General features: G+C 42.1%; 2 protein-coding genes across 6 annotated transcripts in view; one reads left to right on the forward strand and one right to left on the reverse strand.

The window, feature by feature from the left end:
* The window catches only part of ECM2 (extracellular matrix protein 2), a 34,885-nt gene extending 20,034 nt beyond the window's left edge, over positions 1–14,851 (reverse strand). For 2 of the 3 annotated variants that reach the window (XM_032397780.1, XM_032397781.1), the window contains exons 1-2: positions 14,490–14,848; positions 652–961 (exon numbers count right to left, since the gene is read on the reverse strand). In XM_032397780.1, the coding sequence (XP_032253671.1) occupies positions 652–961; positions 14,490–14,765 (586 nt within the window). In that variant the 5' untranslated portion in view covers positions 14,766–14,848. Of the gene's footprint in view, positions 1–651; positions 962–14,489 lie in introns of all 3 variants that reach the window. The other variant, XM_032397782.1, reaches the window with a different exon arrangement.
* Positions 1–24,967, forward strand: part of CENPP (centromere protein P) — a 241,093-nt gene that overhangs the window by 187,791 nt on the left and 28,335 nt on the right. The gene's annotated exons all lie outside the window — the stretch shown is intronic.

Consider the following 24,967-nt stretch of genomic DNA (forward strand, 5'->3'; position numbering starts at 1 on the left):
GTTTGATGACCCACTGTCCCCACATCCCACCCTGAGATGGGCTCTCACATTCGCTCGCTCCCTCCCTCCCAGCCCCACCCAGTAGTTGGTCTGCATAAAATAAATTCAGTGGCTTAATGCCACTTTTGGTTGAAAATATTTTGGTGGGAAATAGTTAATAGCCATGTATTCGTAGAATCATTTGAATAATTTTTCTATATCCCAGATGATCTATCATCATAAATGAAAAAGCAGGTTACGACCTTATATGTATATTATCTATATTATTAATCCAATTATTTGAAATACATGGCATAGAAAACAGACTAGAAATTAATAAACCAAAATACTAACTATGGTTTTATAAATATAGTTGTGGGATAGCTAATTATTTTTTTGTTTTCCAATAATTTTGTATTATAATTACATTTCATAAATGAAATTTTAAATTATTTCAAAACTTATCATTGTAGACTAAACCAAAAGATATAGTAGAATATCTTGATATTATAATAACTTGAAAAATGTATTTAATACATATTAACTTGAAAATATAACTTAAAATATGCTATATTAATAACAATATATATAATAACTTGAAAAAAAATTTTTGGAAAATTATCTTCACGGAGGTTCTGTTTCTCTGCCCCCCCTCTCTTACTGGTTTCTTACCTGGTAACACATTATAACTTGATTCTACTCCAAGAAAACTCAAAAAGGAGTCAGACTTTTCCTCTGTGCTGTAATCCAAGTTAAGCACGGGAATTGTTGCTGCCGGTGTGACCCCCACCCGCCGGCTCCCCAGCTGCCCCCTGGCCCTGCGGGCAGGCGAGGAGCTCTTCCTCGGGCTCCTGTAGTGCGCCTTCCTCCGTTGCTTCCTAGGCATTTCTTCATTTCGTCCAAAATCGGTTTGAAAAATGATAAGCAGAAGGAAACAAAGCAAACCTGCAAACTTCATGCTTGCTTCTTCACCATCCAGTTTCTAGAATGAGAAGGAAGCAGGATTTCGGATTTAGTGGTGCCTAATTTTTACCTTTGAAAATTGGCGTATTATTGCTTGTGTGCCTCAATAGCATCTTGGAGAAATGACACATTTAATTTGTGGGCTGTATGCTACTGTATTACTGCCAAATCAGAATGTAGAATTCTTCTATCAGGATCAAAGAGCTTTGAGTATCTTGACCTCTAGAACAGGCATGAGCCAACCTTTTCTATGAAAAACCAAATACTAAATATTCTAGGCTTTCACACACTGTCTGTCATGACTATCACTTGGCCCTTGAAGTGTGAGAACAGACCGTGGTGCACAAACGTGTGTGCCTGTAAAACTCCAGTGACAAAACAGTTTGCTGGACTCGGCCTCTAAGCCATGGCTTGCCGAGCCCTCTCTAGACCGCTGTGCTGTGTCTTCAGAGGTTACCCAGGGTCGATCTACCTGTGTGCCAGGTCATCCTCTGACTTGGGCCACCCACGGCCCTGTCCCCTGGTCTGCTGTTTGGTTCTTCTATCCTCTAGCTTTATAATTGTCTTTATTGAGAGGAGGGGGCATGACTGCACCTGATAAAAATAACAGCGAACTAGCATCAGTTGTAAAGATGTAAGACAGAGTAATTCTTAATTAGCTGGCCTCAAGAGCAGCACAGGGCCCTGCGTGTTGTAGAGGTGAAAGAGGTATCAGAGAAATGAATACTTATACTCCTGGTGATAAAGAGACATGTGGTTGTGGCACTGTGGTCAGACCATGGTCCGGGCCCTATAAAGTCAGGTAGCACAAAAAGTAAAGAGGAACCCTCCACAAGGTGATTGATTGTAGGAGCTGGTTGAAGGATTCACCTGGCCACACACTTTGGCCCGTGGTTAGTCCTGCAAGGAAGGTCTGTGTGGCATCCATTGCCCCCTAAGCTGAGTGTCTCCCCCTTCGCCCCTGCCTGGCATCTATCCCTTTTGTTCTTCACTCAGGTTCCCTTGCTGTCACTACCCCAAGATGGAGGCAGGGTGTGTGGAGGAGAATCTGAAACCTCAGGGCTGCTAAGGACCCAGGATCATTGGCTAGAGTGGCAGCCTTGCTTGGTGATGAGATTTACCCCACTCCTCACAACCTGCATTGGTCACCTCTGTCAGTCAGTACAAAACTGTTAAATTTCAGGAAACGTCACCTGGCAGGAATGGTAAAGGTTTAAAGTGATGCTATGTACAGAGATCAAAATTCAAAGCTGCAGAGGAGGGATTTTGGAAGCTCAAAGGGCCAAAAACATGGCCATAGACCGTGAACCCGGCAGTCTGGCTGGGACCTTAGGAAATAGACAAGAGACCCTGTAAGCGTTGGGTTCAGCCTTTCTGCATGAAACAAAGTGCTCTACTGACATCAGACGCTGCTGTATTCCAGGTCTGCTTCGAAACCCCTGGGCAGGTTGTAGGAACCCCAAAGGCATCTGACTGGAAAACCACTTACTGGGTGGTGAGGCGAGACCTTCCTCATGCCACAGTGCCCACCCCCCAAATGTGCAGGAACTGGGGGTAATCAGTGCCAGTCTAGCCAAATACTGTGCCTTCTGTCAGCAGAAACCCACGGTGGTTGTAGCAAACACGGGGTTGCCACCATGGGTCTTTGCCCAAGTACAGATGTCACTCACAGACCTGTTTTTTACATTCTTCCATGTGTACATCACCAGAAGGCCAAGAACATGAGCTGTGGGGTTGCCATCCCTGTGTGGCTGACATTCCTTCAAGTGACACCATTAGTGACCAGAGTGGCTCCGAGAAGCAGCGACTCCTGGAGAAGCTGGATGTTAGTTCATGGTCACTTTATAGAGAACCTGTCAGCCATTACAGCAGTTTGTGACAAAACTCAAATCTGACTTCTGCTTCTAGCCAAAATGGAGTAACAGAGACCCGACCGAAGATAACTTAAAATCAGGATAAAAACATGAAGCTGCATTTTTCTCCAAACCTTAGGTATGAAGTAGCACAGGACCTTGAACCCTGGGCGGGGGGAGGGGAGTCCAGGGTGAGCCCTGTGACTGGTCTCACACACAGCCTGAGGCAGTTCTTGTCCATGCTCAGGGAGGGGATCCTGCCAGAGTCCTGGGTGCCCCGAGTTGAACATCCCTTGGGATTTCAGGGAGGTAAGAGTTTGCAGGGCAGAGTATAGAGAGGAGAGCTGCCCTAGTAAAGTCTTCCAGAGACCTCAGGTCTTCAGCGGACTCCTGATTAGCATGTCTGTGTGAGTGAACTTACTGACACTGCATGACGAACTACTGTAAAGGACAAAAGGGAAAATCCCTGGGGCTTGTAAAAGACTCGCCAGGGTTTGGGTGCCTGCCAGTCGGAGTGGGAAACCTGCACTTCACAGGGCATCGGGCTGGTACAGCAAGGGAAACGGTCCCCGCCCCCGCAGACTAACGGCTGCTCTGGTCCCGTTGAACAAAACTGAACAGCAAATATCTCTGAAGGATCAAACCATGTGCCATCGTGTGACCATGTTCCAGAGCTCCCAACAGGCGGTTGGGAGTCTGGAGAAAACTTAGCAGGCTCACAAAGGTGTGGGAGAAGTCGTCCATGAAGATTGTGTTCATGTAATAATACTGTACTTTGGGGTTTATAACATAAGTAGAATTAAAATGTATGAGAACAGAAACATCAAGGAGGAGGAGATGTGTGCACATACTGTTTAAGGTTCTTTGCTATGAAGTGGAATAACATCACTTGAAGATAAGCTGTAATAAGTTAAAGATGCATGCTTGAAGCCCTAAGATAACCACTAAACAAAAAAAAAGTTATAGCAAATAAGGCAATAAAGGAGATCAAATGGAATAATAAAAATAATCCCAAACGTATTTATATAAATCACATTAAACGTAAATTCGTTAAATGCCACAATTAAAAAGCAAAGACTGCCAGGTTAGATTTTTTTTTTTTAATTGATTGATTTATTTGACAGAGAGCGCAAGCAGGGGGAGCAGCAGACAGGGAGAGGGAGAAGCAGGCTCCCCACTGAGCGGGGATCATGACCTGAGCCAAAGGCAGACACTTAACCTACTGAGCCACCCAGGCACCCCCAGATTAGATTTTTTTTAAAAAGCAGGACCCAACTATTTGCTGCCTGTAAGAAACTCGTGCTAAATATAAAGATGCAAATGGGTTAAAATTAAAAGGATGGGAAAATTTATATCATGGTAAAACTAATCAAAAGAAAAGTGGAGTGTCTATATTAACATAAGATGAAGTAGGTAAGATAGAGAAGCACATTGCATGAAGAGAGCCATTGTGTAATGGTACAGGGATCTATTCTTCACAAAGACAAAACAGTCTCAAACCTTTATACACTGAATAATACAGCTTCCAAACAGCATGAAGGAATAAGTGGAACTGCGAAGAAGATAAATGTACAGTCATCATCCACAATTTCTGCTCTCCTGTCTCAGGTACTGATTTTAAAAATAGTAGACAGATTGTAGGTTAAAACACTGAGATGGGATGCCTGAGTGGTTCAGTCAGTTGGGCAGCCAGCTCTTGATTTCAGCTCAGGTCATGATCTCAGGGTTGTGAGATTGAGTGCCGCTTCGGGCTCTGTGCTGAGCACAGAGTCTGCTTGAGATTCTTTCTCTCTCCATCTGCCCCTCCCTCCCACTTGCACACTCTTTCCCCCTCTCTCTCTCTAAAAAAACCAAAAACAGAAACAATGAGATACCACTACACATCTATTAGAATGGCCAAAATAAAAAACACTCACACCAAATGCCAAGAAGGATGTGGAGCAGCAGGAACTCAACATTCATGACTGGAGGCAATGCATACTGGCACAGCCACTTGGGAAGATAGTTTGGCAGTTTCTTAGAAACCAAACACACTCTTACCATGTAACCCAGCAGTCATGCTCCTTAGTATTTACCCAAGGGAGTTGAAAACACAAAGTCCTGCACGCTGATGTTTACAGCACACTTGGAAGCAACCAAGATGTCCTTCAGTAGGTGGATGGATAAACAGTGGTCCATCCACACAAGGGAATACTATTCACTAAAAAGAAATGGGCTACTAGGCCATGAAAAGACATGGAAGAAATAAATGCACATCACTAAGTGAAAGAAGCCAATCTGAAAAGGCCAATACTGTAATATTCCAACTCTGTGACATTCCAGAAAAGGCAAAACTGTAGAGAGTAAAAAGATCAGTTGCTGCCAGGGGGAAGAATGAATGGATGGAGCACAGAGGATTTTTAGGGCAGTGAGAGTACTCTGCATAATCCTGTAATGATGGATACCTATCATTACACATTTGTCCAAATCCACAGAATGTACGCTACCAAGAGTGAACTGTAATGTAAATTATGGACTTGGTGATAGTGATGTGTCACTGTAGTTTTGTTGATTGTAACTTGCTGTGTACCTAAATCTGAGAATTGTCATATATAAAAAACTTATCTCTCACACTGTGCTTAATTTTGAAATACAACATTTTCCCCTTAAGATCAGGAACAATGAAAGGATGTCTGGTCTCACCACTTCTAGTCAACATTTTATTGGATGTTCTAGTCAGTATAGTAATGTAAGACCAAGAAACAAAATGCATCCAGACGGGAAAAGAAATTGATATATATAAAACCAATATATAAAAATCAAGATTGGGCGCCTGGGTGGCTCAGTTGGTTAAGCGACTGCCTTCGGCTCAGGTCATGATCCTGGAGTCCCTGGATCGAGTCCCGCATCGGGCTCCCTGCTCGGCAGGGAGCCTGCTTCTCCCTCTGACCCTCCCCCCTCTCATGTGCTCTCTCATTCTCTCTCTCTCAAATAAATAAATAAAATCTTTAAAAAAAAAAATCAAGATTATTTCTATATGCTAACAGCAATAAGAAAGTTAAGTTAAAAATACAACACTGCTTATGAAGGCATAAAAATGTGAAATACTTTAAAGATACTTCTGACAAAAGACGTACAAGATTGCGGCCCTGAAAACTATGAAGTATTGCTGAGGTAAATGGAAAGAGAACTATATAGGGGGTATGCACAGTGGATATAGGTCAGATGACTCAGGTTTAAATTCTCAATTCTGTAAAGTTAACCTAGATTTGTCACAAAGCTGGTCCAGCAGGCTTTTTTTTTTCTTTTTTTTTTTTAATGACAAGGTGATTCTAAAATTTCTATGGAAATGTAAAGAGCCTAGAATAGCCAAAGCAACTTTGGAAGAGAGAGGAACAAATTTGGACGAATAGCACTGCCTGGTCTCAACACTTAACATAGGGTGGGGAGGTAACAATAGTGTGATGCTGGTGTTGAGATAGACAAGTCATCGGTGGGACAGAATAGAGGGTTCAGAAGAAGGCCAGACCTGCATGGGAGGTGGTTCTCAGCAGTAGTGCCAGAGTGATCTAATGTAGGAAGGATGATCTTTTCAACACATGGTACTAGAATGAGTGTGTGGTCATGTACAGTACAGAAAATAGATCATAGATAAATATAAGAGCACAAAGTGTAAAACTTGTAGAAGAAAACACAGGACAAAATTCTGGTGACCTTGGACTTAACAGCAATAAAAAGCAAGAAATATTTTTTTTTTAATTGGACTTCGTCAATATCGAAAGCTTTTTCTCTTCAGAAGACATTGTTAACAATAGGAAAATGCCACATACTGGGAAAAATGTTTGCAAAATAATTATTCAAGAAGGGACTTGTATCGAGAATAAAGAAGTCTTAAATTCAGTCATGAAAAGAAAACCCAGTTTTTAAAAGCCCAAAGTTTTGAACACACATCACCAAAGAAGATACACAAATGGCAAATAAGCACATGAAAAGGTGTTCAAAATCAGTAGTCATTAGGGAAATGCAGATGAAAACCTCAGTGAGATGGCAGTACACATCAACTAGAATGGCTGAAATTAGAAAGACAGGCCATGGCAAGTGGTGACAAGTATGTAGAGTGACTAGAGTTCTCATAAAATGCTGTTGGTAATGCAAAACCACATGAACACTGGAAAATGGTTTGGCAGTTTCTTCAGAAGTTCGATGTCTACCTACCATTTACCCAGCCATTCTGCTGCTAGATATTCACCCAAGAGAAATGAAAACATATGTCCACACACAGACTTACATGTGCATGTTCGTGGCAGCTTGCTTTGTTAGACAAAAAGTGGAGACATCCAAATGTCTAGCAGCATGTTAGTGGATAAACAAATTGTAATATATCCAGACAGTGGAACACCATGTAGCAACAACAGTGGTTAAATCTCAAAATACTTATGTTGAATAAAGAAGTCTTACACAAAAGGATACACACACGATTCCATTTGTAGAAAACGCGAACTTCTGTAGGGAAGGCTATCAGTGGTTGCCTCAAGGCAGGGACAGGGGTTTGGCAGTCCGGCATGCGTAGGAGATTACCAAGGGTCATGGGGGAGCTTTTGGGGATGATGGATATATTCATTTTCTTGATTGTGGTTATGGTTTTAGAGGCTCACTTTAAATAAGTGCACTTTAATTTTCAGATGTCCTCACCACTGTATTTGAATTGGGCTGCCACCTTGATGTCAGGGTAAGATGGTGGCTATATGGAATCACACATCTAAGTCACAGAATGAACAAAATCCCCACTAGCGTGAACCTCTTAGTGGGTTGTACGGTCTCACACTTTCCTCGAGGTGGAGTCCTATCACAGGGGACCTTGGGGACCAGGCTCTGGGGTTTACAGGTTAGATCAGTGGTCAGGAAATTGGAGACTGGAGGCCACACGGAGTCACCTGCTGCTTGTTCTTAAATACAGCCTACAAGCCAAAGTGGCTTTTATGTTTTTAAATGGTTTTAAGATTTAAAAGAAGAAGAAGAATTCATGACATATGAAGTTAAAATTTCAATATTCATACATGAAGCTTTATTGAGCAGCCACGCTCATTTATCTGTGCATTACTTTTGGTGGCTTTTCCACTAAAGGGTGTGGTTGGGTGGTTTCAACAAATGCTAACATATGGCCTGCAAAAGCTAAAAAATCCTTTGAGGCCAGGTTTGCCAGCCCACCACTGAAAACCGTGCATCTCAGCCGGAGACGGCTTTGACCCCAGGGACGCTTGGCAGTGTCTGGACTCTCTGCACTGGTTACCGTTGGGAGGGGCGCTGCTGACTCCCCACGCGTGTGGGGGACTGGATGCTGCTGGATGTCTTACAGAGCCCACGACCGCCCACCGCGACAAGGGACCAGCAGGCCCACCACGTCAGAAGTGTCTAGATGGAGAAGCCCTGGTTTAGAGGAACAGATACAGAGGTTTTTAATAGATAGTTGCACACTGCTTACAGGCAAAATCTAATGAATTATAACTAGGTGGAGCCTTTTAGTGATAACTTATGAACAAACCATTTCCATACGGTGATCTCTTTCCCAAGGTTTTCTCTTAACTCTTAGATGCTGTTTTTTGCTTTGTTTCTTGTGGCCAGAACTGAGTGTTCCTTGATGGATGATCCTACTTCAAGTTTGTATTCTGTTGTGCTCAGGTGAAGCTTTGTTTCTTAGCAACCTCGGTCATTTATAATGGTGCTCCACTGTGTACCGCTCAGACTTGCAGCGAGTCCGTGAAGTCTCCTCCTTCCCAGTACTGACGGACTCTCTATCTTTGGTGCTCAGGCAGCTCCATCAGCAAGGTCTTCCTTAGGGTGGACTACAGTTTGTTGTCCATAGGAAAGCCCAGAAGAGATTTAAAGATACAAGCCGTGGGGCACCTGGCTAGCTCATTTGGAAAAATACACGATTCTTGATCTCGGGATCATGAGTTCAAACCCCATGTTGGGGTAGAGATTACTTAAATAAATAAACTTTAAAAAAATAAAACTAAATTAAAAAATAAGGATACAAGCCATGTTCATACAGTTTTCTCTCTCCAGAGTTTACAATCTTTATCAGTGGTTTCTTAAGATGTTTAAATTTGTAAAAGTAGGATATATGTTTTAAAAACTCAAAATGATGCATATGTTTATAAGGCAGAAAAGATGTGTTGCCTTAACCATAACTCATAGTTTGGTACAAGGGTAGGCTCGCTTTTTCTTTAAGGTTCAAAAGGTAAATATTTTAGGCTTTTTTTTTTTTTTTAAAGTTTTTATTTTTTATTTTTTTTATTTTTTATTTTTTTAAGATTTTATTTATTTATTTGAGACAGAGAGAATGAGAGAGAGAGAGCACATGAGAGGGGGGGAGGGTCAGAGGGAGAAGCAGGCTCCCTGCCGAGCAGGGAGCCCGATGCGGGACTCGATCCAGGGACTCCAGGATCATGACCTGAGCCGAAGGCAGTCGCTTAACCAACTGAGCCACCCAGGCGCCCAATATTTTAGGCTTTAAGGTCCAACAGTCTCTGTTGAAACCACTCAGCTTTGATGTTATAGCCCAAAGTAGCTCCAGGCAGTAAGTAAACAGGTGCACATGACTATGTTCCAGTGGTACTTTGTTTAAAAAAACAGAATATGGCCTACGGGCCCTAGTTTTCCACCCTCTAGTCTAGTCCATTTTTTGTGACCCCTCTATACATATACGAACATATATATTGAAACAAATAGAATTGTTCAATATATCTTATGCTACTACCTATTTTCCTTTCACTTATTAATAAATTGTGGACATATATGTCAATATATATAAATCCATCTGGTTTGTCCACTCTGTTTTCATTTCATAAGTTATTTAACAAACAATTTAGTGATGGATATTTAAATTCTTTGCCAGTTTTTCACTGTTGTGTTCTCAGTTTTAATTTTCAGTTTAAAAATAATAATAGAGTCTCCTTTGTTTTTGAACTATATCATCCCTTGGGTTTATTCTTGGATGTAGTTTAATATTTATAAGTCATTTGGTCATGTTTATTAATATATTTTGAGACTATGTTATAGGTATATTCAAATCTAGAATTGTTATATCTTTCTGGTGCTTTTATCATTAGGTACTTTTTATATCTCTAGTAGTGCTTTTTGGTCATAAGATCTACTTTGGTAATATATATGCTTTCTTTTGGTACACAGCTGCTTGATATAATTTTTTATCATTTTACTGTCAATCTTACTATAGTATTATATTTTCAGTATACTTTATATTAGCATATGGAGTTTTTTTAATGCAATCTGACAATCTTTGTCTTTTAATTGGAACATTTAGTCTATTTATATTTAATGTAATACTTGATATGTTTAGGTTTAGATCTATTTTCTGACTATTTGCTTTCTACTTGTCCTGCCTGTTCTCTGGTTGGTTTGTTGTTTCTTTCTTTTTTTTTTTTTTATTCTTGCTTGCTTTTTAAAATTCAAATTGGTTTTAAAATTGATTACTGAGTTTTTATTGTTCTGTTACTAATTTATACTTTTTACTGTTCTCTTTGTAGAGATTACCACATATATCTTAACTTATCAAGTCTTAATATAAATATAAACTATACCTTTTCCTCTTCCTGGACAGTGCAAGGGAAAGCTTCACCTCCAGTCGCCTCATTCCAGCACAAGTGCTGTGTCCATCATATTAATTCTTTATATATGTTAAGTCCTCAGAAGGGGATGGTGATGATTGTTCATTTAAGTCAGGCTCTCTCAACCTTAGCACTATTAACATTTGGGTTAGATAATTCTTTTTTGGGGTGGAGGCTGGCCTTTGCATATTTAGTAGGATCCCTGGCCTCTACTCCGTAGATGCAACCAGCACCTTCCCCTCGATTATGACAAGCAAAAATGTCTTCACACATTACCAGATGTATCCTGGGGGAGGGAGGGGATCATCCTGCCCCACCTGAGAACCAGTGCTTTCAAATCACCTAATCATTTATCCTTTCATGTCTCCTCATTCTGTCCCACAGTGTCAGTCTTCTGTCAGGGTCAGGGTTATGTTCTTTCTGACTGAAGAACACTTTTTAGTAATTGCTTTAATGTAGGATTACTGGTGACCAGATCTTTTTGTGTGTGTGTATCTGAAAAGATTTATGTATTATGTCTTTCTGAATGTATTTGCTAGACATGGAATTGTAGGTTGACAAGTTTTTTGTTTCATCGTTTTGAAGATTTCATTCCATCTTCTTGTTTCCTTAGTTTTGATTGAATAGTCATCTGCCAACCTGATTATTTCCCTTTAAAAGTAACTTTTTTTTTCTGGCTGCTTTTGAGATGTTGTCTTTTTGGCTTTGGTTTCCAGCTGTTTTGCTCTATTGTACAGAGATAGGATTTTCTTGTTTTTATCCTCTTTGGGACTTACAGCATTTCTTCAGTCTATGGCCTCATGTTCATTGAATTTGGAGACTTATCAGCCCTTATCCCTCCACCTAATACTTTCCCACTTCTGTCCTGTTTCTTTTCAGGGCCGCACCTGCAGGGGTGATGGCCTTCTCACTGTGTCTGCTCTCTCTCGTCGTCTTCACCCCTGTCACTCCATGAATTATCCTGGTCATTCTCTATCCCAATTCACTGTCTCTCCAGCAGCAAATCCATCCATTGACTCTCTTGATTCTGTTATTGTGTGGGTTTTAGTTTTTGAGTTTTCAGTGAGTTCTTCTCATTGTTTCTGATTCTCTACTGAAAGTTTCAGTCTTGTCTTTTACTTTTTGAACATGTTAATCACATTTTTCTTAAAGTCTGTATCTGAAGACTCCCATTTTCTGGACTCTATTTCTATTGTCTGTTATTTCCCTGGGGTTGTAGCTGTGTTGTTTTGTATCTTCGTATGCCTGATGGCTTTTGATTGAGGACCAGATGTTGTATAATGAAAATTAGGAAAATACTTTGAAGACTTGGGTGATATATTCTTTATCTCAGAAGGATTTACATCTGCTTTGGGCATGAGATTAAGCACTACCAGTTATAGACTGAGTGATCTGAAGCTGAGCCTCACTGTACCTAATTACTAATTACACTGGGCCCCAAACCAAAGCCTGGGGACTTCACCACATCACCCTCCCTTCACCCTGCTGCTGGCATGGCCCTGTTCCTAGATGGGTTATTTTGTTTCATGTTGTTTGTTTTTAAAGATTTCACTTATTTATTTGAGAGAGAGAGTGTGCATGGGAGTGCAGGGGGGGGTGGAGAAGAGCAGAAGGAGAGAGAGAATCTCAAACAGACTCCCTGCTGAGTGCAGAGCATGATGCAGGGCTGGATGCCACAGCCCTGAGATCAGGACCTGAGCCGAAAACAAGAGTCAGATGCTCAACCCACCCGGGCACCCCAGTTCCTAGAGTTTTATTTCTCTCTTGCCTCCCGAGGCTGTTTTAAAGCTACAAAGAAATTCTCTTCTGCCTCTTCTGGACCCTCCTTCTAGATGCCTTCAGAAGAAAAGCTGTTCAAAACCTATTTGGTTTCAATTCTATCCCAATTATTAGGCTTGCTCTTTTCCTCTAATCATTCTCAGCAGCTACTGCTCTGGAGTGCTTAGTCTGCATTATCAGAACCAGGAGTTCCCTCAGATTACTTTTATTTCCTGATAAAATATATCCTCTTTCTCTAAAAGAATGTTTTGGATTTTAAATTTTTGAAATCTTACATCAGAAAATATCATTGTTTAGTTGGAAATAGAATAATGATTTCAAAATTGTTTTCCTCCAAACCTTAGCTGTTGTCCATTCGCTGGTGTTACTGATGAGAAGTCTAACTTAAATGTGATTCTCATCTCATTTGTAAGAAATCTTTTGTTCCCTCTTTCTGTGGAAGTTGTTTTCATATTTTCAACTCATCTTTAATATTCAGAAGCTTTACTATAATGTGTAGGCTTGTTTTCATTTTGTTTTGTTTTGGTTTTTGGTTTTTTAATTTATCCTTGGGATCTTTTAACCTAACGACGACCTGCTTTTCCACACAAGCTCTCCTTTACTCCGTCTCTTTTTCAGTCTGCTTCCTGGTTGCTGAGGGGCTCCTCCAGGGGTCTGTCTGGCTGGGAGCCCCTCCCTTTCTTAGCTCCTAGTGCAGCTGTGCATTCCCTGGGTCTTTGTTTGCAAGAGATCTTCTGTTACTTGTAGGGTGTGGTGAGAGGAGAGGGTGCACTGTCAGCTCAGTGTGTCCTCTTGAATGTCACTAGTTCTTTTTAACGTCATCCTCCAGCATCCTCCTCCCCAGGCCGGTTACACATGGACCAAGCTCTGAGGTGTTGTCCTTGTCCGCTAACCTCAGCATGCAAGCTTTTGTTCAGTATATATGCCCATTACTTACTGTCTCTGCAAAAACCTCTGCTGGAGGTCATTGAAATGAAACTACATTAGAATAAATCTATGTCACCTACTTGAGTTTTAGTAGAACTAACATGCAAAGGGTATGAGAGGAGCAAATCCCTCAGCCGACAGGCAGTTGACGTTATAAAAGTCGATTCAGAAAGTGAGCACATGGGTTGGCAAGGAGCTGCAATGGCAGCAGGGGAAGCAGTGTGAAAAGTTGGGCCGCAAGCCAGGGTGGGAGCAGCATGTGCCGAGTGGTGGGGATGTGGGCTCTGATGGAGAGTGTCTCGGCTGCGCTTGCCGTGCAGCGAGTTCACGGAAATTGTCTTGCATTGACGGCCATCTGTGCAGACTCCCCATCCTGAAATGGGTGAGAGTTATGAGGAGCCCAGCCCTGGATAGGGCCCCGCCCTGGATGGGGTCTTAGACGGCCGTGGTCCCAGGGCCTCGCCTGGCTCGCCCTCCCCCAGGGACACCCTGGAAGATCTCCCTTAGGCTTTTTCTTTTTCCCCCCAAAATTGGCTCACCTTTACTTATCCAGAAATCTAAATATACATGTCAAAAATAAATTTACAGAGCTATCTTAATGTTAACAAAGTCGGAATCTAAGCAGTCTCGTTGAAATGTTTAAATGATTTTTACAAAATGGCCTCTTAAATACTAACTTTATAGTTGATGCCTAGGCCTTTGTTATTTTCAGTGATATGTAGAACTTTGCATTACGTTTAATATTTACTTTAATGAGCAACTCTGCAATTGAGTAAATATATTTCTAGAGGTAAAATTTTATGATCCTCTAATCACAGTAGATGTTATTTTGATCAAGTAAATTTTTCTTTCTAGCACTTCCTGTTTTATCCCAACATTAAATACCATCTAAGTCTTGGTTAACTTAACTGTTTTTCCCCATTTAAAGTTTTTCATCAACTGTCTTAAGTAAGTTTTTAAAACATTAAATTGAGAATTTTAAACTTCTACACAAAGCCATGAAATGTCAGTTGTCCCTTTTAACTTCACTCAACAGGCTTAAAAATGAAAAATATTTTTAGTTAATATTTCATGTTCTTTTAGGTCTTAAAAATAGAGAATGTAATTTTCAAACCAACTTATAATTCTATTGAGCATGTAATTCTATTTAAACATATAAGAATATATTTAATCCTAATTCCGTAAAAGTTCAAAATACTTGGGAAGTATTCATCCTGAAAAAAAAACAAGTAAGCAGCATAATGCACACTTTAAACTTTTAAAAATCTATTAGTAAGAGCTAATTTCCTCAAGTGTTAAACACATTTGCAACATAAAACACCCAAATATTAAAACCATTCCACATGCTTTAGTAGAAACTTAAAATTTAAAACTTTTTTACCTGAAATTCTAAACTAAGTAGGCTTTGCTTGGTGTCATTTAAGTCTCCAGCTGAAAATGAAACAGAACCAGAGCTTTCTTTAAAACAAAGAAAGGATTGTTGAGAAATGTTAACTGACTTCTTAGTAAAATCTAAAATAACTGCTTCCCTTAGGGACAAATGCCTTTCAGATCTTTGTGCAGAACAGCCAAGAGGGTAACCAGGGAAGATGGTTACCAAGGGAAATATTTTTTCTAAATCGCAGGAGAAGCAGAAAGCAAAGGCAGGGGAAGGCATTAGTCTGGAGGCCAGGAAGGCGGGGGCTGGAAGCTCAGAAGTAGAGGCTGATTAAGAAATGTGTGGTTTCCGTAGACTGTTTGCATTAAAAAAAAATCTTAAAGTTCACACCAGCCAACATGGTACCACTTGAGATTTACCAGAGCCCAGAGACACCCTTGTTGCCACGTTGAGGACTGTGCATTCCTGGGATGCCTGTAGTGGGGTTATCTGGCTTGTCTCTCTGCCTGCTCCCCCCAGTCCTGCAGTGTTGTTAACAAAGCATAACAAAGCAAAGAGCTGTTACATATTAATGTCACTGAAATTATGTAACTTCCAACCTTGAAGCAATAACAAGAAAATGTGCATAGGAGCTTAGAGCCTTCTGATTATGGTTACTCTGGCGAATTGGTTGTCTACTTTGGCCTCAGTTGGGGGGGGGGGGTGGGTTTTTTTGTTTTTTTGTGTGTGTGTTTGTGTTTTTTAATGTACAAATGAAGAGGTCAGAGAGCAGAGTTCCACCGCTGTTTACGGGGACCTTGGATGAGTTAGTGTTGTGTCTGATTAAAGTTTATTCCTCTGTACAATTGGGATGATAATACCTATCTTTCAAATTTTTGTGCAAATAAAATGAATATCGTATGTAAAATGCCGTCATAGACTAGGTAATTATATAATAGCTATCTTTAAGATTCTTATTATTCTACTTCAGGTGTCCAAATTTTCTGACAGGAGCTACATTTTTGTTATTCCAAAATCTTAAAATGACCTGGGTAGATCAAATCAAGATGATTTTTTTTTTTTTTAATTTTTTTTTTAAGGTTTTATTATTTATCTGAGAGAGAGAGGGATAGAGCACAAGCAGGGGGAGCAGCAGAGAGAGAGGAAGAAGCAGGCTCCCCGCTGAGCAGGGAGCCCGATGCGGGGCTCGATCCCAGGACCCTGGGATCATGACCTGAGCCGAAGGCAGACGCTTAACCGACTGAGCCACCCAGGCGCCCCTCAAATCAAGATGATTGACTAAGCACGTGGGCCACCCCAATTCCGAAAATAACAGAAACTATATTTGTTGGGGGTTTTTGTTGTTGTTTGGGGTTTTTTTTTTGTAACACTGTACTGCAAAATAATTAGTACTATTAGAAGAAAGAAATTTTGAGAACTTCCTTAAACATTAAAGGCACATAGACTCTGACAGACAACACCACAGTCCAAAGACATGTGGGTGTTCCAGGTTTAGAAATTATAAATGCTGCCAACAGTGAGGTTTGCTGGAGACTGCACTTAAGAGTAGCAAGTCAGGGGGCGCCTGGGTGGCTCAGTCTGTGAAGCGTCTGCCTTCCTCTCGAGTCATGATCCAGGCAGGCTCCCTGCTCAGTGGGGAGTCTGCTTGTGCTCTCTCTCTCTCTCTCAAATAAATAAAATCTTAAAAAAAATAAATAAAAGAGTAGCAGCTCAGATGACCCCAGTCCTCCTGATGTCTTCATCATTTGTTCTAAGTATTAGGCATCTGCCCCCAAATTGAACCTGCGTTCTCATCCACTTGGCTTGGGTGGCTGGTGGAACAGGGAAGTTCCCCACCATGTTCAGAATCCAGACTCACTACTAATACAATCCAGTATAAGCACAAGGTTGACCGTCCCCACCCACATGTTCAAAGCTTTTGGTCAGTATTTTAACCCTATACTCTTAGTACTGAGCAGATAGCTCAGGATTACCAAACATTTGGGACAATTCTCACATTAGAGATAGGACCCTCACCTCCCCCTCCAAAAATACTTATACAATAAGGAAAGAAAAGGACTTTGGAGATTAAACAACAATGTGATACCACTACACACTTAGTAGAATGGCAAAAATCTAAAACACAGACAACACCGTATGCGAGCAAGGATGTGGAGCGATAGGAACTCTCATTCTTTGCTGGTGGGAATGCAAAATGGTGCAGCCACTTTGGAAAACAGTCTGATGGTTTCTTAGAAAACTAAACATACCGTGATCCAGCAGCCATGCTCCTTGATATTTGCCCAAATAAGTTGAAAACTTAAGTCCACACGAATACCTGCACACAGATGTTTACAGCAGCTTTATTCATACCTGCCAAAACTTGGAAGCAACCAAGATGCTGTTCAGTAGGTGATGGATAAATAACCTGTGGTCCATCCACACAAGGGAATATTATTCAGTGCTTAAAGGAAATGCTCTACCAAGCCATGAAAAGACATGGAGGAAACTTAAATGCACATTACTAGTGAAAGAAGTCAGTTTGAAAAGGCTACATACTTTACGATTCCAACTATATTACCTTCTGGTAAAGGCACAGCTGTGGAGAAGAGTGAAAGATCAGTGGTTGCCAGGGGTCAGGTTGGAGGGAGGGCTGAATCAACAGAACACAGAGAACGGTTAAGGCAGTGAAACTATCCAGCATGATACCCTAATGGTGGATCCATGTCATTACACATTTGTCCAGAACCGTAGAATATATAATACCAAGTGTAAACTCTAATGTAAGGGCTTGGGTGATTATTATGTGTTGGTACACTTTTTCGATAGTAACAGACACACCACTCTAGCGGGGGTGTTGGTAATAGTTGAGGTTATGTATGAGAGGTAGACTGAGAATATATGGAAAACCTCTGTACTTCCCTCTGTATTTTGCTGTGAATCTGAAATTTCTCTTTTAAAAAGTGGCCTGATTTGAAATACATATACTCTTTGGGGAGGGAAAAAATGTTATGCTGCGTTGGACACAGTGTTTGGGACAAACAGAAACCTTTATACTCTTTAAGGACAGCTTAGCAATAGCTCTTTCCTGTCCCGGCATTTGACTGCTAGGGAGACATGCATCCAGAGTCTTTCTCTGCAAGTCTGTGCCTCGAGGGAGGCACTCTGCAACATTGTAACATCAAGGAGCAGGGACAGTGGGCTGCCTAAAGCTATGTAGAGACAGATAGTTACTCTACAGGCTTGCAAATTTTCCACAATATCCCAAGAGGAAGAAAGGAAAGTCAGAACAGTGCATATGATGTTATCTTACCTTCTTCTCATGAATGTGTAGAGTAGCACCTTCCTGGAGAACAAACAGGAAGGAATAAACAAGGAATAAATATCAGACTCTTAATAATGTTTATCTGTGAGTGATGCAGGGACTTTACTATGTAATCTGTGTTTTTATATAACATTTTGAGCTTATAACCAGATCAGAAAAAGACTTTCTAAAAGAATGTAAGCAATCAGAAAAAGAGGTGACTTGAAGCAGCCGTGTAGAGGACAAGCAGCCGTCCCGTGATGCCGAGACTGACGGTGCTCAGAGACCAGGACTCTGGTTTCTGAGGTCCCTGCTCTAACATTTTGTGGCTTAATGGACTGTTACATGAATCCTTCTGCAGAAACTATTTTAACCACATAGTACGTGGAAAATGCTGGTATTCGAGGTCCCCTCCCCTTTATTACTGCAGCCGTAACTGTGTCCTGAAAGTTGGCCCTGACGGCGGCGCTGCAGTGTGGTGTGGGTCCCCGCGGGATGTGAGCGGGTCCCTCCGCGCCCAGGCCACAAGGGCGGCCAGCACAGGTTCAGCCTCCGGAACACGTATTGGAGTAACGTCACCTTTGCCGTATTTTTACTCCTGTGCTCAAGAGTACCGAGGAGTTAGTTTTTCTTAGAAGGGTGTGGTTGTTTTCCATATGACAACTTGGTAGATGGCACCTCGATAAAGCTAAATTTTGGAAATTTTACAGAGGTCGCTCTCAGAAATAGGTGTTACCTCCTGGGGTCTGTTGTCTGCCTTCCTGTGCCGCAGACGACTTCAGCTAATTCACAGCAAAGTGTGATAGCTGCTTCATTTGCTGTTCCTGACTTTCTCTCTCTAAGGAATGTTCACATGTAAGTGGAGTGCTAGTGTGTGAATGTGCCGTGATATAGACTGTCCCCGTTCCTGAGCTGTGGCGTGCGTCTCCACAAAGATTCTGTGATGTGTACTAAGCCGTAAATATAGAGGATGCCCAGTTCGCTGCCACTTCATTGTTTAAATTATTTTCATATTCTGGAATCTTTAATACAAATACATACACATGGCATAAATTTTAAAAGTACACAGTTAAAAATCAGTTTTCTGTATCAAATACTGGCAGGTTGGGTGGTTCTACCAACCTTACCATCAAAGACTGAAAAAGCCTGATCACTATAAAATTTAAAATCACCAGTGTGGTTAAAAAAAAAAAAAAAAATTGGAGCCCCTGGGTAGCTTCCTGCCCTGGGGGAGTCTGCCAGAAATGTCAGGGGGCAGAACTGTCAGTGAAATAGGAAACAGTTACACAGCGGACAGCATCCACAGTGCCACAGCTGGGGGGTGTTAGTTTTTTTAATTTTTTTTTAAGGTTTTATATATTTATTTGTCAGAGAGAGAGAGAGCACAAGCAGGGGAAGCTGCAGGCAGAGGGAGAAGCAGACTCCCCACTCAACAGGGAGCCCGATGAGGGACTCGATCCCAGGACCTCATGACCTGAGCCGAAGGCAGACACTTAACAAACCGAGTGACCCAGGTGTCCCTGGGGTTTTGTTTTGTTTTGTTTTGTTTTGTTTTGTTTTGTTTTTAAGCAGACCTAATAAAATCAGGAGCAAGGCTGATGAAGGAACAAAGAGGAGGAGAGTGCAGGTCACCAGCGTGAGGACTCAAAAACGCCATCCCTGTAGATTCTGAGAGCAAGTAAAAGAACACTAAGAGGATATTATCGACAACTTTCTGCCAGGAAAGTTAGACAATATGACAATTCCTAGAAAATACATTTTAATGAAACTGACAGAAAGAGAAATAGAAAATCTGAATTGTCTGTAACTATTGAGGGAGTCATTCATAATTTCACACCTCCCCACAAAGAATACCACACACCTATATTATTCATCAACAAATTTTATCAAACAATGTTTTAAGGCTAGTGTAACCATACAACAGCCTGACAAGGATATTACAAGAAAGGAAAATTATCGATCAGTCTCACTAATGAACATGGATTCACAAAACTAAAATATTAACAAACCAAATCCAGCAATAGATAAATAGGATAATACACCATGACTACATTGGGCTTATTCAAGAGATACCGGTTGATTTAAGGATAACACCCCCCCCAAAAAAAAGAATTATACGATCATGTTAATGTTTAAAGAAGAAAGAAAGAAGGCTTTTGCATACTAGAAATGGAAGAAATTCCTTAGTCTGACAGTATCTACAAAACAACATACTTCCACCCATAGCTATGTACCCGGGAAGACGAAATATGTATCCACATGAGAATTTATCCATGAATTTCGAATTTAATTGCTATGCTGTTTATAACAGCCAACATGTGGAAACAACCCAAATGCCCCATTCGCTGATGAATGGATAAATGTGGTCCAACCACACAGTGGAATATCATTCGGTAATAAAAAGGAATAAAGCATTGATATTGCTACCACGTGGACGAGCCTCAAAGACATGGTGCTCAGCACAAGAAGCCAGTCATGAGAGGACATACCGCATGTGAAATGCCCTGAACAGGCAAATGCACAGAGGGAGGGAATGGATGAGCAGTCTCTGGGGTTTCTTTATGGGGTTACTGCAATGTGTCAGAAATAGGCAGTGGGTATGGCTCCCCACTATGAATGTACTAAAAACCACTGAATTGTATACTTTAAAAGGGTGACTTTTATGGTATGTAAATTATCTCTCAGTAAAGTTGTTATTTAAAAAATACTCAGTGGTGAAATACTGAAATTTTCCCCTTTCTGGGAACAAGACAAGGAGGCCCATGATGGTCCTGGCCAGTGGAGCAAAGCAAGAAAAAGAAGAAGGGAAAAAAATACAACAAACAAATTAAGTAATAGAAGGAAAAATTCTATTAGTCCCAGATGGTATGGTATATATGTACAAAATCAAAAATAACTTAGAAAAATAATTAAATCATATAACGTGTTTTCCAGATACACAATATATAAAAATCAGTTGTCTTGGGGCGCCTGGGTGGCTCAGTCGTTAAGCGTCTGCCTTCGGCTCAGGTCATGATCCCAGGGTCCTGGGATCGAGCCCCGCATCGGGCTCCCTGCTCAGCGGGAAGCCTGCTTCTCCCTCTCCCACTCCCCCTGCTTGTGTTTTCTCTCTCGCTGTCTCTCTCTCTCTCTCTCTCTCTCAAATAAATAAATAAAATCTTTAAAAAAAAAAATCAGTTGTGTCTTTCTACAGTTAGAGAAAGGGAAGATGTGCTTTAAATATCAAATATCAAATATATTAAAAATATAACAAGTATTTAGGGGTAAATCTAAGCAATGATGAGCAAGCTCTCTTCAGAGAAAATGTTGAAGGAAATTACAGCAGCAGTACGGGGAGGGCAGATCCCGGCTTTGGGGAATGGAACATTCAGGATTGCAAGATACCGTTTCTACTTAAACTGATTGGAGTTGATGCAGTTTTAACCAGAGTCCTCATAGTTTACCCCCCTCCCTTGTTTTGGTGGAACTTGACAAATTGTAAAATGTATATGGAAATACAAGGACGAAAGAATAGCCAAGCCATCCTTGATGCAGAACAAGGCAGAGGACTTTTCTGTCCTGCATTTCAGCTCTTATGATAAGAAGCTGCAGTAATTAGGATGGTTTGGTCATGATTTTCGGTGCAACTCGTCACGTTCAGCTCCTTGTCGTAGGAGAGAAGTGGCCCTGCCAGGCGTGGGGTCACCTCCCTTCAGCCAGTTGTCTGCAGGGACTGGGAAACGGAGGCGGAGAGATTGCACTCCAGAGACCAGGGCCAGGATCAGTGGACAAAGGTACAGACGGGCTGATTTGGGCTTTGTGGAGTAAACGAACAAACAAAAACTCTTTCTCATAACCACACCAGTGCCCTGAGCTGCCTGGTGAGATTACGAGTCCACCAACTGGAAAGACATTCTGTTGGGAATGCTGAAGAGGGGCCTCTGAGACACAGGCTTGACCATTTCATTCCAGTGATTCTGTGTCTTGGAGGTGGTGTGTCAGGCTATGGGACCTTGGAGGTCCCCCCTTCTTGGGGACTCCCCTCACTCCCTGAGAGAGCGATCAGGTGTGGGCTTAGTAGAATGGTCCATGTGGACTGCCAGGGGGGTTCTAGGTCGGGATCCTGGGCCCAGACCCTGAATCTCCGTGCTGAATGTGTCAGGTGAGAAGGTGTGGATGCGCTCCTCTGCATTACATCTGGATGTGGAGACAAACTCCAGCAAATGGTCCACTTGAGGATGCCAGGTGCTGCCATCTTGATGGGAGGACGTAGTCTGATGAAGTCCAGTTCCTTGTTTTGAGAATTGAGTAAAGCATCAGGAGTGACATTCCCTGTTTTGCTGCAGGAACATTCAGTCTGGGAGACTGGAAAGGATGAAGGGATCATGAAGGGATCGAGACGGGTTCAGATGAAGGTTCACATGCAATATTCCAAATGTGCAAAGTTACACATGAGCTTGTGGGCAGTAAAATAAATTATGTTGGGCTCCATTCTCCTCGCCTCTCAAGTATCCTCTCTGATGACCCAGAAAGCTGGGATCACAGAATCCTGAACTCAGAATTTGCATCCACGAGAACATGGTAACATGGTGGCAGGAAGCAGTGGGGACTGGTCCACCACGATTCCCTTCTACCCCATGTTGTGTGCTGCCCCAAGCTGTGGCCTCCTTATGTGAACACCCAGCCCATACAGGCAAACCCTTTGGGCCAGGGTCACTCACACAGCATTGCAGGGTGTCCTCAGGGCAACTGAGCCAGGGAAGGGGCTTGCGTGGACCCTGGAAACAAAGCCAGTTGGGCAGGAGCTCTGGGTGTCAGTGCCCCATGCGTGATCTCGAGGAGGAGGCCCCTTGTTTCAGAGACCCCCCTCTCGTCCAGGACTAAGTTTGGGACTAAGACTGGAAAGCATAGTTCAAGGAAGACGACATTCTGGGTAGAGAAATCTGCAGGAACATGGTAAGGACTCGGTGTGGTGGTTTCATTGTGATGCAGCACACTTCCCCAGAATGACCTCGTCTGTGACACCGTATGTTTCTAAATGTACTTTGCTCTGGAGATGAGGCCAACCTGGCCTGGACGGCTCCCAGGCACTGCATGAGCATGTTCGGAAGAGCACCATGTACTCTTCACCCCCAAACTTGTTATTCCTCCTGTATTCTTTATTGTAGATAATTCGTGGAAATGCAGAGATGCAAGATTGACCTAACCACTGGTTCTACTGGTTGGAGAGGTTTTAAAATTTAGTTCAATTTCTGCTTTTTATAGCTGTTATTAAAGTTTAGGCTTGGTTGGAGATGTACATTTATATCATGTCCCTAAAGCCAGGATATTGTTTTGCATGTCCAAACCAACCTGTTTTAACACTTGTAATGTTCTCACAAGAGATCAAGACAACGGTTTCAGAAGAAATTTTGTGTAAAAAAACCAGATATATATATCTGGCATATATAGTTTAATTTCCATTCTTAAAAACTACGGTAAGTCATTTTTGCCATAAAAGTGTACTAAAGTGCACTTCAGTGCTAAAGATGTAATGCATCTCATTTGGCACTTACATCGTTTTGTCGAGTTTTAAAATAACCTAGGACAGGCATGTCCAGTATGTCCCCTGGCAGAATGGGATCCTGGCCTGCAGGGACCAGTATCGAGGGCCTCTTCGCCATGCCTGGTTCTCCTGGGTGCGCTGCATGTGCCATCTCAATAAACCCTCCGACACGATGACACCCTTCTACCCTCCATTCCACAAAGGAGGAAGGCTGAGGCTAACTGGGGAAACTAGAGCTTTCTGGAGATAAATAGTTTGCCTGACTCGCTGAGAATGGGGGACCTATGACTCTGAGCTGGTCTGGTCTCTTTTTCCACCACTGTCAAGCCAGAGCCCCTGGTCCCCTGGCCCCTGCGTGCTCCCACCCTGCAGACCTAGGCTAGCATCACAGTGTGCCCCACGTGGGCAGGAACAGCCCTTCTCCCTGTTCTGGCTCCACACGCCCATCAGGCCACAGGAGGCAGCTGCCTGGGGGTGCAAACCAGAGCGCCCGTGCCCGGAGAGCAGATGGGATGACAGTTGCCGCCAACGTTCAGGGTCAGTGTGGGGAGCTGCGCCCAGCGAGGGTCGGTGGGTCACACCCTCCTCAGGGGCAGGTTCTTGTCCACTGCTCACGTGCTTCCTTCTGGTGCTCTGGACGTGGCCTTCCTGCTTTGGGAAGAGCAGCCACAGCCTCCAGAACTGGCCTTTTCCTGGAATTTTCTCCTGCAGACCCTGAAACCCATGCTTAGCGTGAGGTTTGTAAGATTACACATATGGCAGTTTTAACATTTGCTGGGAATGGGGATTCTTTTCCACTGATACACTGTCTGAGGGAGGTGGCCACAGACCAGAGCAACCACAATATTTACAAAGATATTTAGTAAAAATGAAGGGTTTGGCAACCAGTGTAGCCCATCACTCATGGGGGATAAAGTGAAGCTCACTTGAGGTTTAATAAATCAGAACATAGTGTGTTTGTGCATGGCCTCATTTTTTCCTCATTACTGGTGGGTGATGTCATGTTTTCATTTCCAGTTGAATCTTTCAGTGTCCAGGAGTAGGAAAAAATTCATGTTCACCTCATTTATTATGCTGTATTTCCATTCTTAAGGAGAAAGCGTAATTTTAATTCTGCCAGATACATGAATACAGTCTTCAAACTGTTGTTAAGCATTTATGGGATTTTTATAAGACTAGTGTTCTGGAAATTACTGACTTTTTGTATATGTGCAAGGATATTGCTTTTGAATTAAGTTATTTTCATTTTGCCCAAATGAAACTCTGATTTTAAAAAGAACAAGACTAACCACCCCCTAAATTATAGCAGAATAGAAAATTTAGATATTGCTAGAAAATATAAAGACTAAAATCATCCATAAGTGTTGAGGCAAGTAATGCATACATAATAGTATTTTAAACACAATGCTCAGGGCACCCGGGTGGCTCAGTCGTTGAGCGTCTGCCTTCGGCTCTGGTCATGATCCCAGGGTCCTGGGATCGAGCCCCGCGTCGGGCTCCCTGCTCAGCGGGAGGCCTGCTTCTCCCTCTCCCACTCCCCCTGCTTGTGTTCCCTCTCTCCCCCTCTCGCTGTCTCTCTCTCTGTCAAATTAAAAAAAAAAAAATTTAAACACAATGCTCATCTTTACCCTGCATCTTTCTGCCAGTGAAGGGTTTGGGTGTCACCTCCGTCCC

The sequence above is a fragment of the Phoca vitulina genome, unplaced genomic scaffold (genome assembly GCF_004348235.1).
Source record: "Phoca vitulina isolate PV1807 unplaced genomic scaffold, GSC_HSeal_1.0 scaffold104, whole genome shotgun sequence".
NCBI classification, from domain to species: domain Eukaryota; kingdom Metazoa; phylum Chordata; class Mammalia; order Carnivora; family Phocidae; genus Phoca; species Phoca vitulina.